This window comes from Aquarana catesbeiana, linkage group LG01 (assembly GCF_042186555.1).
Source record: "Aquarana catesbeiana isolate 2022-GZ linkage group LG01, ASM4218655v1, whole genome shotgun sequence".
Classification (NCBI taxonomy): domain Eukaryota; kingdom Metazoa; phylum Chordata; class Amphibia; order Anura; family Ranidae; genus Aquarana; species Aquarana catesbeiana.
The window spans coordinates 206,208,594-206,225,744 of NC_133324.1; the positions used below are offsets into that span (position 1 = coordinate 206,208,594).

The 17,151-nt window shown below is 42.5% G+C and overlaps 1 protein-coding gene across 3 annotated transcripts in view; it reads left to right on the top strand.

The window, feature by feature from the left end:
* The window catches only part of SNX2 (sorting nexin 2), a 100,463-nt gene that overhangs the window by 79,493 nt on the left and 3,819 nt on the right, over window positions 1-17,151 (top strand). For all 3 annotated transcript variants that reach the window (XM_073624691.1, XM_073624693.1, XM_073624692.1), the window contains 4 exons: window positions 928-1,133; window positions 3,459-3,602; window positions 14,689-14,769; window positions 15,888-15,959. In XM_073624691.1, coding sequence (XP_073480792.1) covers window positions 928-1,133; window positions 3,459-3,602; window positions 14,689-14,769; window positions 15,888-15,959 — 503 coding nt within the window. The remainder of the gene's footprint in view (window positions 1-927; window positions 1,134-3,458; window positions 3,603-14,688; window positions 14,770-15,887; window positions 15,960-17,151) is intronic.

Consider the following 17,151-nt stretch of genomic DNA (forward strand, 5'->3'; position numbering starts at 1 on the left):
TATGGCAACTACATACAGCCAGGGGGTGTATCTACTGTGAGGCAAATAAGGTGTTTGCCTTGCGCGGCATTTTTTAGAGGCGGCTCCTTAACCACTTCCTGTCCTTTTGGTGGTTGTACCAGGATGATGCCTGCAGCTTCAGGCATCACCCCAATATTTTTTTTATTTTTACGAGCCAGCGGTTGGCTCTCTTTTAATAGCAATCGGAGTGACTCACTAGCTGCCCAATTGCTATTACAAGCAGCAGGAGGGGACTTTCCCAACTGTGGCTCTCTAGACCCCAGATCTCTGGCTCTTATAGACCCCAGATCTCACCATGAAGAGTAACTGTCACATGCCTATTGCTGTCACAAAAGTTTACAAAAAAATAAAGCAATAGTATAAAAATTAAATTAATTAAAAAAAAAATTAATGTGCACCCGCGGATAGGTGAACGCACGTGTCGGTCCCAAACGCACGCAAACTGAGATTGTCCCACGCCTCACTACAAATGTCATGGGCAATAATTCTGTATATGGCACTTGGATGAATCATGTCTCAGGGTCTGTGAACTGTGAACGGCTGCAGCTTCCCCATCAGACCCTGAGATAAGAATGGTATACCGCAGCTAGGGGTAGGACAAATTTAGATGAGGGGGTGCCCGATTTTTAGTCTTGCCTAGGGGAGCACAAAACCAAAATACACTACTGCATACAGCAGGGCCTTTCAACAGAGTATTTTTTAGAGTGTGTCCTGGGGCCGGGTAACATTCTATAATGACAGCCAGTACAGTTGCTAACATGATATGGGCTCAGTCTACAGCCGGTGATGGGCATCTAATTAGTGTCCATACATGACTAGTCCTTTACATCCATATATCTAGAAAAATGTTTTTGTCATGTATGTTCAATATAATCAACTACAGTTTTATGTATCCTTAACTTATAGAGCTTTCAGCCAACACGGCTGCATTTGCAAAGAGTGCTGCTATGCTGGGCAATTCTGAGGACCACACGGCCCTGTCCAGAGCGCTGTCCCAGCTTGCTGAAGTAGAAGAAAAGATTGACCAGTTACATCAGGAGCAGGCGTTTGCTGACTTCTATGTGTTTTCTGAACTTTTAAGTGACTATATTCGACTTATTGCTGCTGTGAAAGTAAGTTTTCACTAAATTAATTTGTTTTGTTTTATACCGAGTTCAAAAACCCCACACATATGTAGATTTTAAAACATACAGTAAAAGATAAAAGCCTATAAAAACAAAAAAAAAAAACAAATGCAGCCCTCACATTTAAAGGATGAGTTTACCTCTTGGAACATGTTGCGTGTTCCACCCGTATTTAGGGTGGAACATGTAACATGTTTCAGCAGCTGTAGACAGCCCCCCCCCCCCCCCCCCACCCCCGTGACAGCAGGCGGGCATCTTCTCCAGCTGCCCACTGTCACTCTTTAAAAATAATGTGGGGCAACGTCATTCAACCAGTCTTCTGTGAATGGGAAACTACAAATCTTGACAGCCGTTCCAGCGGTCAGGTTGTAGTTTCAACGAGCCGACATAGTGCGGTTGAGCACTTGTCTTTTCTTGTCAGTGTATCTGCCTGCCCGTACGAGCAGATGGATGCACTGAGAGGTCTGCAGGAGTCCTGCATGCCACCCGTGATCTGCTAAACGTGGGCGCAATGCTTTTTAGGCTCCAAGTAAAAAAAATATAATAAATGCTAATTTTTTTTACCTGCAAAAAGATGTGCGTTTATATTTAAAAAGGTGAACTTATCATTTAAGGACTGGTAAGCTGCAAAATCAGAAATAACATACAAGATTCAGTCGGTCACTAGCATTATTAAAGCAGTGTTTGTTTTTCTGTGTTCTTTTGTGTCTTAAATTTTTACCTGTTGATCCTGCCGTTGTTTACCAGACTGTGCTGTGCAGCAAAAGTGGAGGTTAGAGGATTGAGACAAACCATTTAGCGCTGACAGTTTAATTTGTGTAAAATCTTTATCCCAAAAGGATACTGGCTGGATTACCAAGTGAAAATAAAAGAAAAAAACCAATGCAGCCACCACATATAAGATGCGTTTTTATAGGCTGTAGTACTCTAATACATTTCTGTTTTTGGGTTTAATACCACTTCAAATTTTATTTTTGGGTTTAGATATGCTGTAAAGTATATGCCTAAAACTGCAAACTGAAACCTTATTGAAATTGCCGCCCAAGCCTGCAGGAACCCCTTCCCTTCCACTCCTCTGTTCTCCATCTTCCCTTTACTGGGAAATTTTTGCTTTCCCTCCTGTTCTAAAATGATTGTACTGGAAATCTTATTTCCCGTCTGATCATTTGTTTAATCAAAAAAAAAAAAAAAAATTGCATTTTGGGCCCTTTTCTGGGTGGCCCCCAGACTGTATCTTTCTCTCCCCCTCTTTTTCTCTTGGGCCTTGTTCACACCATTTGCAAAGACATGAGTTTTTCTGCATCGGTTTTTGCAAGGGCACAGCGAAAGCCATTGTGCTCTGTGCCCTGTTAACACCACAACCCTGATATCAGATTTTTTTCTGCACAGGAATCTGCAACGTGTATATGTTTTTTTGCATAGAAAGAAAACCCGACGTGATCTCATACAGAACAATTGTTTTTTGTGAGCCCCTCGAGGAAAAGTCCACACTCAGGATAACTTTGAATAGCTGTTTTCCTTTATTGAAATAACCTGAACTACTGCTGTAAAACAGCCAACGGCTTTCAGCCGTCAGACCTTAGTCATGGCTCACTAAGGCCTGACGGCTGAAACACGTTGGCTGTTTTGCACCTGCTGTTCATGTTATTTCAATAAGGGAAGACTGCTTTTTGAAGTTATCCCGAGTGGATCATGTATTAAAGGGGTATCTGTAATCTTACAGTCTGAGCGCCAGGTGGAACTGAGGTTTGAGGTGGCAGCACTGGTACACCTGTTTCAATAGATTTTTTGTGCCCTTGCAGATAATCTGTTAAATATCTCTGCATAGAAAATAATCCATGTGTTATAACCAATGTTATGTTGCGAACAGGACAGATAGAAAACAATTTGTTTCTTTGTGTCCTTGCAGAGATGTAAATAATTACGCACATCACTGCACATGGTGTGACCAAGCCTATGCAAGTCGAATCTGCACAGTTTTCCCAAAAGTTTTTATGCACGTATGGTAAACAAGGCCTTACTGTTCTATTGCACCCTTCATTATGAATTTTAGAGATATGTAACACAATGTACACCACCAAATTCTTCTTGTCTCTGAGCACGTAAACTGGGTCTTCATGGGGCTGCTATGTTCTCTGAATAGCATTTGGATCATGTAATACTGATACCTATTATTATATTCTTCAAATGTCATCTTTCTCCTGCTACTATGTATGTCTGTTCCAAGCATATGCTGTACTATATATTTTAATAAACCTATTGAACAAGAAAAATTGCATTTTGGATATTGAGTGAGTTTGATTACCCTTGCAGGGAGTTTTTGACCAACGAATGAAATGTTGGCAAAAATGGCAGGATGCTCAAGTGAACCTACAGAAGAAACGAGAGGCAGAAGCCAAGCTACAGATTGCCAACAAACCTGACAAGCTTCAGCAAGCAAAAGATGAAATCAAAGAGGTACATATTAGTGGTTAGGATTGCAGTTGTCCAGGTTAGTTTTGTTCTGATACTTACTGCCTAGTGAAATAGCCGTTTGCCTACCTCTACGCCAGTCTTCTTTGCATTAATTATGGCTGTGATCCTTACTGATCCTTACATAATAGAACAGTCCCCCCAATGTGGTCTAGTGTTACAGAATCGCTCTGTGCTGTAGTACACAAGATCTGAAGAATATAGTCATCCTGTGCCATGAGCTGCGTAGATGCAAATAGCGCACTGCCTGGATTCATTCAACAAGTAATTCAATAGGGGGCCTGTGGTCTGATGCAGGCTTCTTTGTTGCTTGAATAGGGTAGTATTATATTGAGAGGGTTGACTACTATAAGTTGTCCTTCAATAAGTGTAGTCTGTTATGTACAAGACTAGCCAGCAGCACCAGTTTATACCACTTAGTTCTATGTTTTGGGAATGAAAACGCTAAGGGCTAGCATTGTTTAAACACAGAACGGAGTGCTGGAAAAAAAACCATGGTCACAGCAGTCTTTTTCTAACACTGCTTAAATTACCACTCATGGTATGTACTAAATGGAATTTGCTGATGCCTTTTGCATAGCCAACTTTTATTTATTTGTTCAGCGACCCTTGTCTTAACTTTTGTGATGCAAAATGTTTTAAAAATGTATTTTTTGATCATTTCTTCCCTATGCTTCATGAAGGAGATTGAAGAGGTAGGAAATATTTAGATAATAGTCTGTGGAACTAATTTGTGATATTCTGTACCAGCACCCGAAAAAAAAAAGGGGGGACTTTTAAGGTATAAATTTGACTGATTTCTGTCATTGCATTTCATACATCTGTCTAAAGACATAAGTTCATTTATAAACAATTCTTAAAATGGACACCAATAAAATATTTTGTACAACACAACTTTATACATGTAACAACCTCATTTATAAAGAACGTATCAACATATAATTCATGGTCCGTAAAGTATTTACTGTAGTAAGTTGCTCCTTTTTTTCATGGGATATCCAGTTCTCAATGGGGGGATTTACTAAAACTGGAGAGTGTAAAATCTGGTGCAGCTGTGCATAGAAACCAATCAGCTTCCAGGTTTTATTGTCCAAGCTTAATTGAACAAGCTGAAGTTAGAAGCTGGTTACTATGCTCAGCTGCACCAGATTCTGAGTGCTCTGGCTTTAGTAAATCTTCCTCCATGTGTTTTATCCATATGATCTATTTGTTTTCTCAGGTGATGAAGGCTGTACAGTTTGCGTGTACATTCACAAATAACTTAAAGTGGTTGTAAACCTCAGACATGAAACATGAACAAAGCACATCCTTCTATACTGTACTGTACTGTACTTGTCTCTATCCAGAGCACTGCGTGATTTCTCTCTGTTGTCTAGTTTCTCTGTTACCTACAAGAGTCACTTCTGACAGTTTCTTCTGGCTCCCAAGAGATAGTTGGTGATGGAGAGCTCCAGCACACAGCCTGTGATTGACCACCATAGCTATGCATGTTCCCTGTGTGCTGTGTGAAGGAGGGTGTATCCCTCTTTTCAATCAGAGCTCTCCTCACTGAGCTCTGCAGTGTGAGACTTCAGATCCCCATCCCCTGCTTTTCTGAGCTGAGTGATGCTGTATAAAATGTCCGTCTTGGGAGACTGCAAAAGGACATATAGCTGCAGATAAACAGGTATAACTTATGTAGGAGGACTTGTTTCATCTGTGTTTCACCTGAGGCTAGTCACTTCATTGGGTATATGTAAGGGTTTACCAGACACTTTAATGAATAAATCGATACCACAGCATAACAAAGGTCTGCCAATTTCATGGGGCCATCAACAATTATAGAAGATGATTCACAATTCCATACATGCTCATGAAAAACTTCAGATTTATTAGTTCTCCATAAAAGACACAATGATCGTACAGCAGATGTTAACACGTTTCAGCCTTGTTGTCAACATTTGTTGTAAAGAAGGCCGAAATGCATTAACATCAGCTGTACAATCGTTGTCTTTTATGGAGAACTAATCTGAAGATATTTATGAGCATGTATGGAGTTGCAGATTGTCCTCTAGAACTGTGTTTGCAGCTGTGCGACTGCTTATCCTGCACCCAATAGCTCTGGAGGATTTCTTCACCTTTATTGGGTTGTAGCACCTTATCTTTTTTTTTTAAATCAGAAAGGTTTTTATTTTGCATAAGAAACAAAATCATACATCATATACGTTGAAACATTGAATGTATACATATTTTAGATTATTAGTGCAGTTCGTCCTAAATACAGTTATCAACATTTTAAGATTGCTAACAGGAGGTTCTATTTGCATTCTAACAGAAGTAAAGGCAATTGCACTATTATCCTTTAACAATAAATTTGACATATAATATGCCTCGTAGAGAGTATATGTCTGAATGTCAGATGGTATACTCGGATATTGACTGGAATAGTATCTCCCTTGTATAGGAAAACTCCTGTGTTATATAGTATCTTTAAACTGCAAAAAGGGGAGACACAATAATTTTCCAATAAAATCAGTGGGATCAATCTCAGTATAATATAGCTCTATTATGCTTGTCTGTGTTTATTGTGTTTAGTGCAATATAATATTCTCCAGTATAGGGAGGAGAAAGAAAATATCAATCAATAAAAAGAGAAAGAAAAAAGAAGGAAAGAAATAGAAAGAAAAAAAAACCATAACAAAACAAAACCAAATCTTGCCATACATTGCAACATTGCATATTCTGCCTCATACCTCTCAAGGAGCGTATTGCCCTGTCTATCCCTTTCTTTTACATATTTTTATTATCCGTATAATGGTCATGTCCACATCAGCCCAAAAGTAGCCTATCTTTGATTAGTTGGTGTGGGGCTAGACCAGGAACATCCAGCCATGCTTGCCATATCGATAGAAACTTTTGTGGGACTTTTCTATGTTGGTAGGCAATCTTTTCTCTTATTAAGAGCCTATTGACACTGTCTATCCATTGCTTCTTGGTGGGCACTCGCGGAGTGATCCACCACTGAGCAATTAATTTCCTTGCCATGTATAACATTCGGATGAGCGCTATGCGGGTGGGTGGCGGTATCGACTCGTCATCTATTCCTCCTAATATACATGTTACTGGGTTTCTCTCGAGGTATCATAAATATTTCTGTTATTGTGTCTAGCACATCCTTCCAGTACCTAAATAATTTGGGGCACTTCCACATCATATGGAGTAAGTCTCCATGATCACGTTCACATTTTGGGCACATGGGAGAATCTCTAATTCCCCACTTATATAGTTGAAGGGGAGTTCTATATGCTCTGTGAAGTAAATAGAGGTGTGAGATTTTCTGAGATGCAGATAGAGAGACCAAGGGGGCGTTTACCAAGCATACATCCCAACTATCTCCGTCTATTGCCCCTATGTCTTCCTCCCAGCGCTGTCTACATGGTAGTCTAGAGGAGTCTTGTATTCGCGTGACAAGGGTGTTATAGCAGCGGGATATCATCCCCTTTTTATTTTCTTCCATGAAAACTTCCTGAACAATCGGATGTTCTGTGTGGTGGATCCTGACAGTTCTGCTCTGGGTTTGTAAAGCATGTCGCAGTTGGAGATACTTATAAAAATTGTTATGCGGGATCTCAAACTCTATTTGGATCTGTTGGAATGATTTGAGGGTATTATTTTGGTATAGTTGTGAAACAAATTTGATACCTGCGTCCTCCCAGTTCTTAAAACCTTTTAATTTTTGTATTTCCTTAAATTGTCTGTTCTTCCAAAGAGGTGTGCAGGACAAAAAACCTGTAACGCCCAGTAATTTTTTTACAAAAGACCATAGCATGATCAACAATTTAACTGTAGGGGCCTCAGGGTCTAGATGTAAGAACCCCGCCTCCAAGCTTGCCAGTGCTGAATAATTATTTTCGTCCCCTAATGTAAGCATCCGAATCGGGTCTGTGTGATCCAATAGGCCCCATCCTCCCAGCTGTTGCAGTTGGGATGCCAGGTAGTACATTCTGGGATGAGGAACAGCAAGTCCCCCCTCCTCCTTGCCATATTGTAATGTGGATAATTTTATCCTTGCTGTCTTTTTCTTCCAAATAAGCTCCCTAAATTGGGTCTCTATCCTATCGAACCATCTCTTAGGTATCCATACTGGGGAATTATTAAAGATATATAGTAGTTGTAGCGCCCAAACCATTTTAATAAGGTTAACTCTCCCAGCCACTGACAAGGGTAATTTACACCAAGCTCTGCTTTTTTCCCGGAATTTAGTCAAGAGGGGCGCCAGGTTCTGATCAATATAGGTGGCCGGGCTCGATGTCACCCGAATCCCTAGGTAGCGAAATGAGCTCACCTGTTGTATCATTTCTGCACCCGGGGGCAGTGGGGTATTCAGGGGGTCAAGTGGCATCAACACCGACTTGTCCCAATTGATGGAGAAGCCTGATAATTCCCCAAAAACCCTTATGAGGGACATGACCGTTTGTAACATATCTTTTGTGTCCCCTAAGTACAGCAGGGTATCGTCTGCATACATGGATACCACATCTTTATTTCTTCCTCTCTGAAAACCCACTATTCTTGAGTCCCCTCTAATTTTGGCCCCCAAAGGCTCTAAGGCCAAGGCAAACAGCAGGGGCGACAACGGGCACCCCTGCCTAGTGCCCCTAAATAGAGGAAAGGGTTCTGAAAGCTCCCCATTAATGCGGATCCTGGCGGTGGGTGTGGCATACAGAAGCTGTATCCAGCGGATAAAGGTGTCCCCCAATCCCATGCTCCGTAGTGTCTTCCACAGATAAGGCCACTCGACACTGTCGAAGGCCTTAGCTGCATCAAGTGAAAAAATTGCCCTATTGCCTAGGTTGTCCGCTGGGAGTTGTAGATTCAGGAATAGCCGCCTTATATTTTGGGCCGTGGATCTCGTGGGTATGAACCCAGATTGGTCTCTGTGTACTATTTTATGAATTACCTTGGCTAACCTGTTTGCCAACATCCGAGCCAGCAATTTAATATCGGACGTGAGCAATGATATGGGCCTATAAGAGCCAGGGGAGTTCGCATCTTTACCCGGTTTTAAGAGGACAACGATGATTGCCTCGTTCATCGAGTTTGGTAGGGAACCTTCCTCTAGTGCTTCATTATAAACTTTTAATAATGTGGGGAGCATAGAATCAGCATAGCGTTTATATACCTCTGACGGGAGACCATCCATGCCTGGTGATTTGTTATTTTTGGTTTGGGATAAGGCAAGATCTAGTTCCTCTGCCGTTAGAGGGGCATTAAGCATGGTCCTGTCTTCTGTCTGGGGACTGGGGAGCTCACAGCCTCCCAGAAAATCTTCTATTGCGCTGTCAGTGGGCATCACCTTTGAGGAGTAGAGATTGGCATAAAAATCACTAAAGACTTTCAGGATATCAGAGGTAGAGGTTTTCAAGGACCCCTGCTCATCACTAATGGCGGGAATAAGAGAGGATGATTGCTGGGACCTTGCCAGTACTGCAAGCATATGTCCAGTTGTCTCCCCCTCCTCAAAGTGTGATTGTTGCAGAAAAAAGCGTTTATTTTCCGCTAACTGCAGTGCTAGTTGGCCCGACATTGTCTGCGCGCTTAACCATGCTCTTTTGGTATCTTCCGTGGGGTCATTAGTGTAGGTATTTTCAGTCTCGGTGACCATATTCCGTACCAGCAATTCCCAAGCCTTAGTGTCAGTCTTAATCTGTGAGATTGTTTTAATAAGCTGTCCTCTCAAAAAGGCCTTCGCTGCATCCCAGACCACCCCCAGCTTAGCAGTGCCAATATTATCCTGTATAAACAGCCTGAGTGCTGTATGTATAGGGTCAGGTTCGGCAAACAGCGAGAGCCAGAAGGGATTAACCTTCCAGACTGGGCGGCTGGTCTTATTTGGCAATGAAATGGTCACCCAGAAGGCAGAATGATCAGAGATATTCCTATCTGCATATCCCGATTCCAAAACCAGTTGTAGCATCTTATAGTTTCCCAAACCCAGATCTATTCTAGACAATCCGGCATGGGAGGCCGAGTAGCAGGAGTATTTTTTGTCCTCAGGATGTTTGCATCTCCACACATCTATCAATCCTATTTCTTCGAGCATTTTAGCAAAAGGAGTTTTGCCTTGTATCTGACATGTATTAGCAATAGGTACAGGCATTTTATCCTTAATAGCGTTTAAAAAATTATTATAATCTCCCATTGCCAACAGGGGTACTTCTGGGTATTGGGCCATGAAACTTGCCAGGTGTTTAACAATCTCGGAGGTATACGGTGGGGGAATATAAATACTAGCAAGAATACATTTTAGGTTTGATATTGTGCATAGGAGAAATATATATCTGCCATCTGTATCTATGCGTTTTTGTATACAATTGAATTGAACATCCCTCCTGATCAAGATACTTGTTCCTCTAGAATAGGTGGAATGGGTTGCATGAAACTGGGCCACATATAATCGTGGGTTGAGGCTGGGGGTAAGGTCCGCCGAGAAGTGAGTCTCCTGCAGGCAGACCACCCCCGCACCCAACGACCTGAGATGCCCGAGGACCGCCATCCGTTTGATTGGACTACCCAGCCCTCTGACATTCCACGTCACGATCGTCAGCTTAGTCATTCCCACTTCACTTTAGAAACTTTAGGCAGTCTAATATAACCCTTAGTAGTACCCACCAGTTGTATATCAGTATGATACCAATTGCATAAAAGAAAAAACATATCAAGCTTAATTTCCCTCTTCTTGGGACAGTTAGGCATCTGTGGACATGAAATCAGAATACAAAACAAGAAAAAATATTTCAATATGTTAGGGTATAAGCACAGAAAAAAATAAATTTCTAGCTTAAGATATATTGCTCTGTATGGCATAACTCTAAAGGGTGGTAGTTCACCCAACTGTAACAGTTGCATTGTCAGCTTTTCCTCCACACAACAGGTGTGGGGGGGGTAAAAGCCTTGAAAACTCCCGGTTAACCAGTAGGTCAGTTCTTGCAGGGGTTTTACAGAAGCGGCAGACACGTAATCCTTCCTTGCTTGTAATCAAAAAATGAAAAATAAAGAAGAGTGGGGGGAAGGGGGAAAAAAGCAGGAAGGGTAGGTTGAAATAAACAGGACTCCTCATCCGCCTAAGCCACGGATATGGGTGCAGGGACTGTCCATAATTATCAGCAAGCTCGGGTCTTGAGGCCCGCATTCGGCTCGGGCGCCCTCTCCAAAAAGGGGGAGGGGGGGAAGATAATAAAAAAAAAAGGGGGGGGAACAGTAGGCCGGATCCCATCAGTCCAACACCAACACAAGGCACATCACTTAGAGGGGAGCATCCTTTTGCGGTCTAGCCGCTTTAAGGGCTCTATCTTCTCTATCCAGCCACTGAGCCGCCATATCCGGCCGGTCAAAAAAGCGGGTTTCTCCAAGTGCGACTACTCGCAAGCGGGCAGGATACAGCATGGCATAGGGCAGATTTAGATCTCTCAATCTTCGCTTGACATCTATGAACTTTGCTCGCTGTTTCTGGAGTTCAGCCGAGAAATCCGGGAATAGGGATATCTTGGAGTTTTCAATAGCTAGTTTGCCTCCCATGGTTCTGGCCTTGGCAAGGATGGCATCTCTATCCTTGTAGTTGAGAAGTTTAAAGAGAAAGGCGCGAGGATGATTACCAGGTGGTAGTGGGCGAGATGGCACTCTATGCGCTCTCTCAACCGCAAATAGTGGAGAGAAAGCATCCTTTCCGAATGTGTTGAGAAGCCATTGTTCAATGAAGGTGACCGGGTCTTTACCCTCTATTCTTTCTGGGAATCCCAGTGCGCATACATTATTGCGGCGCATGCGGTTCTCTAAATCATCCAAACGCGCTGCGTGCTGGTCTACTAAGTGACAGTTATACTTTAGGTCCCTCTGCATGGGTACAAGATCGTCTTCCATCACACTGACCCTGCTCTCTACTGCAGCTGTGCGCTCTCTCAGTTTCTGCATGTCCTGTCTCACATAGGATATCTCAGCTTTGACTCCTTTAACTTCATCCGTCAGATGTGATATGGATTTGTTACATATAGTCACTGCTGAGAGAGTGTCTCTGAGAGTGGGTTCAGTATTATCCACTGGCATGCTCAGTGTCTGGGTGTCCCGACATGTGTGTGGTGCTGTACTCACTGTGGCCCAATCTGCGGGGGATCCAGTGCCATCCTCCAGTGGTATAGTGTTGTCTGACTCCAGCTGGCCTCCCTCCTCTTCACTGAGGTCGGATGCGGGTGAGGATGGCTCTTTAGAAGTTTTGTTGCCAAACAGGAGTCTCTGAGCGGCCTCCTTGTATTTCTCCTTCTGTGATCTCTGTGGCAGAGCGCCATCTTGGGCCTGAGTCACAGGCGGGCCGGTGCCCTCTTTTCCCCGTTTTGGCATGCTAATCAGCCGCGGATCGAACGGCGATATGGACCGGACTAGTCACCAGTAGCGTGCGGTTCCGATCGGGGGTGTTATCGGGTCGGATGGGTAATCCGCAGGATTAATTACAGGATTCTCGGCGGAGCAGAGGAGAAGTGTGTCCTGCTACATGCGCTGCCTGGCCACGCCCCCCAGCACCTTATCTTTATAGGCCATCAACAATGACTTGTTCAAATGGACACCGCTTCAAGTTCTAGTCCTATGTATGTCTCCAGAAAAATAACATGCACCCACCTCCAAAAATGTTTTACTGGCACTAATGCCTAAAGGGGGGGGGGTCATGCAGCCTTTGATAGCTGGGATGTTCATAATCGTGCTTGGTTCCACAGCGTTTTTAGACTAATGTAAGAAATAAGAGAAATTAGTTTATCGGTACCTTAAGCCCTCACCCCCCTTTCCAATTATTTTTCTCTTTTTTTTTTGTTAGGAAATTTTTAATTGTATAAAATTTGCTTGTTTTCTTGTAATATTTGTGGGCTAGTCTTGCATTGTTTTGTTACTGTCATTGTCTTTGTTTCCTATGTACGTTTTCTTTTATGTTCTTTGTAATATGGAGAAGTCGTGTTGCTGGATCTTAACTTGTGTTCTCTTTAAAACCGCAATGTATTTAGTTTAGATCATTTGTAATAACCTAACTGGTTTCTTCTTTAGATCATTTGTAATAACTAAATGGTTTCTTTCTACAGCCAACTGCTAGATCTGATTTCTATTATGGGGTACATATTGATTTGTAAACCATTACAGGGCTCTGATTGGGAACTTTTGCTTGGTTTTGCTATAGCAGAAGGAGAGTCTTTGCCTTTTTAATGTATTCTTTAAATGCATTTAAAGCATTTGTAAACCCTACATTTCATATTCCTTATGTGCCTGCTGTACCATGTGATTGCATGAAAAAGTATCCTGTTCTCTTGTTTCCTTTGTGTGAAATCCCTGGTGTTCCAGGCAGCTCCTCTGCTTTCCAAATAAAAACTGACCACACTAAGTTTAAGAGCATAGTGTGTTCAGTTCTCTAGCTATGCTTACTCAGCCTGCTTTCCAATGCTCCTGCAATTATCAGACCTGTCCTGACACCCCCCCCCCATCCCCCCCAGCACAGCCTTTCACTGAAAAGATCGGAGTACTGCTGTTTCTCTTCCCCCAGCTCTTCTGCATCTGAGAACAGAAGAAATGTGATCCCTTTCAACAAATAAAGGGGGAATAGGTCTTTATATAAACAAATGTTATGCCTTTCATTTAAATTTTAAACTGAATGGGTTGTTTTACAGGGTGAGGGATTATAATCACTAAGTCCCCACCATACAAGGAGCAAATTTATTTCCTGCAACCACGGGTTCACCCATCAACACAGACTGTGCTGACACAGGGGAATCAGCAATTGTCTTCTCCCGGGGGGAGGGGGGTGGGGTGGGGGAAGAGTGGGAGCGAGCAGGGCCAGCTGTCCCCGCCGAGAGTAGCCACTGATTATGGCTAGCGGCTATAGCAGCTGCTAGTGATAATCGCAAGAGAATCTAATCTGGCAGGCTGGTTGTACCCAAGTTGATGGATCGATCAACTTGGTACATTCAGCCTTGCCCATTAATGGTTTGACTCTCAGCCGGTTCCTGCTGAACTTTTGTTCGCATTATGTTGTATGGTGTGTTTTTATTTTTTCACTGTTTTCTGTGTGTTCTATAAATGTTTTGTTTTTTTTTGTTTTTGTTTTTTTGTATCCCTGTTGAATGTGTTCTCTAAATCAAACTAAAAGTTTCCTATACACTTGAATGTGGCTTGCATGTTCATACAATTCTAAATTAGGAAAGCGCAACAATGACATTCAGCAAAAAACAAAGCCACTATTGCATATACTAATTTAAAAATGGAGAGTCTTTTACAGTGTGGTGCTGCTGGTTTCCTCTTGAACATAATTGCTACTTTTATTAAACACACGTCTTCTGTTTACGTATCTAGAGATATAATGGCCTCTTCTGGAGATGCTAGTGTCTGCCTTCTTGATACCTTAGCTGAAATGACTTGAGTCATTGACCTGAAACAAGAATGCTGATCAGAAGTTTTGCCTTCACTGGCCGCATACTTGTTGCAGGTCAGTGATTCGGATTTTATTGAAGTCCGGTCAGTAAGACAGCCCGGCATCAAGGATGTTAGCAAAAGAAGCCAATATATCACATTCATTATAGGTTTCCATTAAAGCAAGTATAGGTTTTGACACAAATAAAATAAATGCACCACCATTGCGTTTCATATTGTAATCGGAAATGTATAGCAGATGCACCCAAAAATCTTCTACCTTGCCCTTGAAGGTGACTGAGATCAGACATGCCTACAATATATCATATACCAGTCCACGTCCAGCTATAGAAAGGAGCAGATGATAGCGGAGAGGTGTCATTATAGTTATTTTAACATAAACAAGTGGTGTGCAGTATTCCAGTGATCGCAGGCAGTGTGATTCCAGATCGTGTCTACTGTCCTGATGTAAAATCGTATTGTCATTAAGTCCATCTTGTGTCATAGAATAATCACCAGTTATTGTCCTCTGAAATCATGGTGGGAAAGAGCACTAGTAAGAAGAAAAAGAAAAGGGAAGCTGAGCTATAAATTTCATCCGAGCAGCAGCTGCTTTAACATTTTAATTTTTAAATTTTTTTTTTTTTTTAAGTGGGAAGCAAAAGTTCAACAAGGTGAACGCGATTTCGAGCAGATCTCTAAAACAATTCGCAAGGAACTCGGGCGATTTGAGGTAAGTGCATTTTTTTATTAAAAAAAAAACAACAATATTACTAGTTGTTGCTGTAACTGTAAAACTGCGCTTTGAACGAACACTTGTACAAACATTTGTCCCAAAACTCTGTATATTCAATGACTTGGCGAATGTCATTCGAAAGTACTTTAAAATTTAGTTTGCTTTAACATTTGATTATGGAATGAATGTCTTTCCCAAACAAAAAACACACACACTTTTAGGGCTCATTAACACCAGCTTTGCTCCTTGAAGAGCATTCCCCATTTGGATCACTCTTCAGAGAGCATTTGACAAGCAGTGAGGTGCTGAATTGCCTTCCCACTACCCGTTTTAACCACTTGAATAGTGCACTCAACTGTGTGTCAGCGAATGTCAATTTGACCCCACTAACGATTAGAAAATCAAACAGTCCTATAATGAAAAATTTTGAACACAATTCTACTAGTGTATGGCCAGCTTTAAGGTGGATCTTGTGGTAATGAGGCACCAAAGGTCTTTATGCTTAATTACAGCCTTAAAGCGGTATTAAAGTCTTGTGTTTTTTTTTTTTTTTATTAAAGTAACAAACATGTTATACTTGCCTGCTCTGTGTAGTGGTTTTGCACAGAGCAGCCCAAATCCTCCTCTTCTTGGGTCCCACACCAGCGCTCCTGGCCTCTCTCTCCCGCTGGGTGCCCCCACAGCAAGCTGCTTGCTGTGGGAGCACCCAGGCAGGCGCACACTCCCGAGCCGTGGCTCTGTGTGTCTATTCACACACGGAGTTGTGGCTTGGCCCTGCCCCCTGTGTCTCTTGATTGGCTCACTGGTAGTGATTGGCGGGAGCCAATGGATCCCGCTGCTGCAAAAAGCCAATCAGGTGTGCGAGTCCCCAGAGAGGCAAGGTTCTCGTAGACATCGATTGATCGAGAGGGGGCTCGGCTACGTATTATAGGGGTTGCTTGGGGGGGGGCTGCTGCCATTGATGTTGTGATCTGTGCAGCAGTGAAAGAAGTTTTCATACATGGAAGGTAGGAGAGCGGATTCTTTCACATATCTGCTTCAGCCTAAATAAATTACATACTTGTCAGTTTTCATTCAACATTTAATAAATTGTGTTTTTCTTTTCTTTCATGCAGAAAGATCGAGTGAAAGACTTCAAAGCAGTTATTATCAAGTATTTAGAATCTTTAGTACAAACACAGCAACAGGTACATTTGAAACGTTTACTCTGGTTTAATGCTGATGTTTTATCTCTTTATGTGTACTGTGTGTTTTTGTGTGATGTGGAGTAATCAAGAAGTTCATGTCATCACAGTGCTAGCAGGCAACAAAAGCTTTTTACCACAGTGATGTCACCAGGTTCTGGAAAATCAAATGGTTGAACACCAAATGACCTGGATGGTTCACTTTTAATTTAAGGGTGTAATTCCACAATTCCTTAGTGGATGTAAACCCCATTCATGAAATCTGACCTGGACACACATATATGTAGTGTTTACTTATCTCTCTCCAAAGCTGTGAGTGCCATGTCTTTCTGTTGCTGTGTTATGATAACTTTTGACAAGCTCTCTGGCTCAGGAGATAAAAGCAGCAGGAAATTTGTGTTGGGGAGGGAACTTAAAGATAAGCAGAGAGCTTGTCTATTCACAGTACAGCTCTGCAGGTTTTTTGTTCCTCTGCCTAGGTGGAGGGGGGTTGTGTGCTTTTCCTCCAATCAGCTCTCACACAGTGTATGCCCAGACTCCACACCCACTGCTGAAACGGGAAGAAAGATTTCTAACGTGCATTTTCCAAAGAATGTTGAAAGGCAAAGATGGCACATATACATGTAAAACTTATGTAGAAGAATTTGTTTAATCTCTGTATCATCTGAAGCTGTTCACTTCACTGGGTATAGGAAGAGGGTTTACAATCACTTTAAAATGGAAATTATATATAATATAAACAAACTTGGTATACATGCCTCCTCTGTGCAAGGGTTTTGTACAGAGTGGCCCTGATCCTCCTTTTCTGGGGTCCCCCAACGGCGCTCCTCCCTGCATCGATTGCCCGCAATCCAGTGTGACACCCATGTGGGCTCGCTCCCGACTCCTGCTACTGCGTCCCTTGACAGACAACAGGACTCGGCCCCGCCCCCTTGCTCCCGTGTCACTGGATTCAATTGAGAGCAGCGGGAGCCGATGACTGCGCTGCTATCAATGTATCCAATGGGGACCTGAGACAGCGGCTGGAGCTGCTGTGCCCACCCCCGTCGATGGAACGATCAGGTTCAGGTAAGTAAAAGGTGGGGTCTGGGGGGCTGCTGCACTACGGAAGGTTTTTCACCTTAATGCATAGAATGCATTAAAGTGAAAAAAACCATGAGGGTTTACAACCCCTTTAAAGTGTGTGATATTAAAG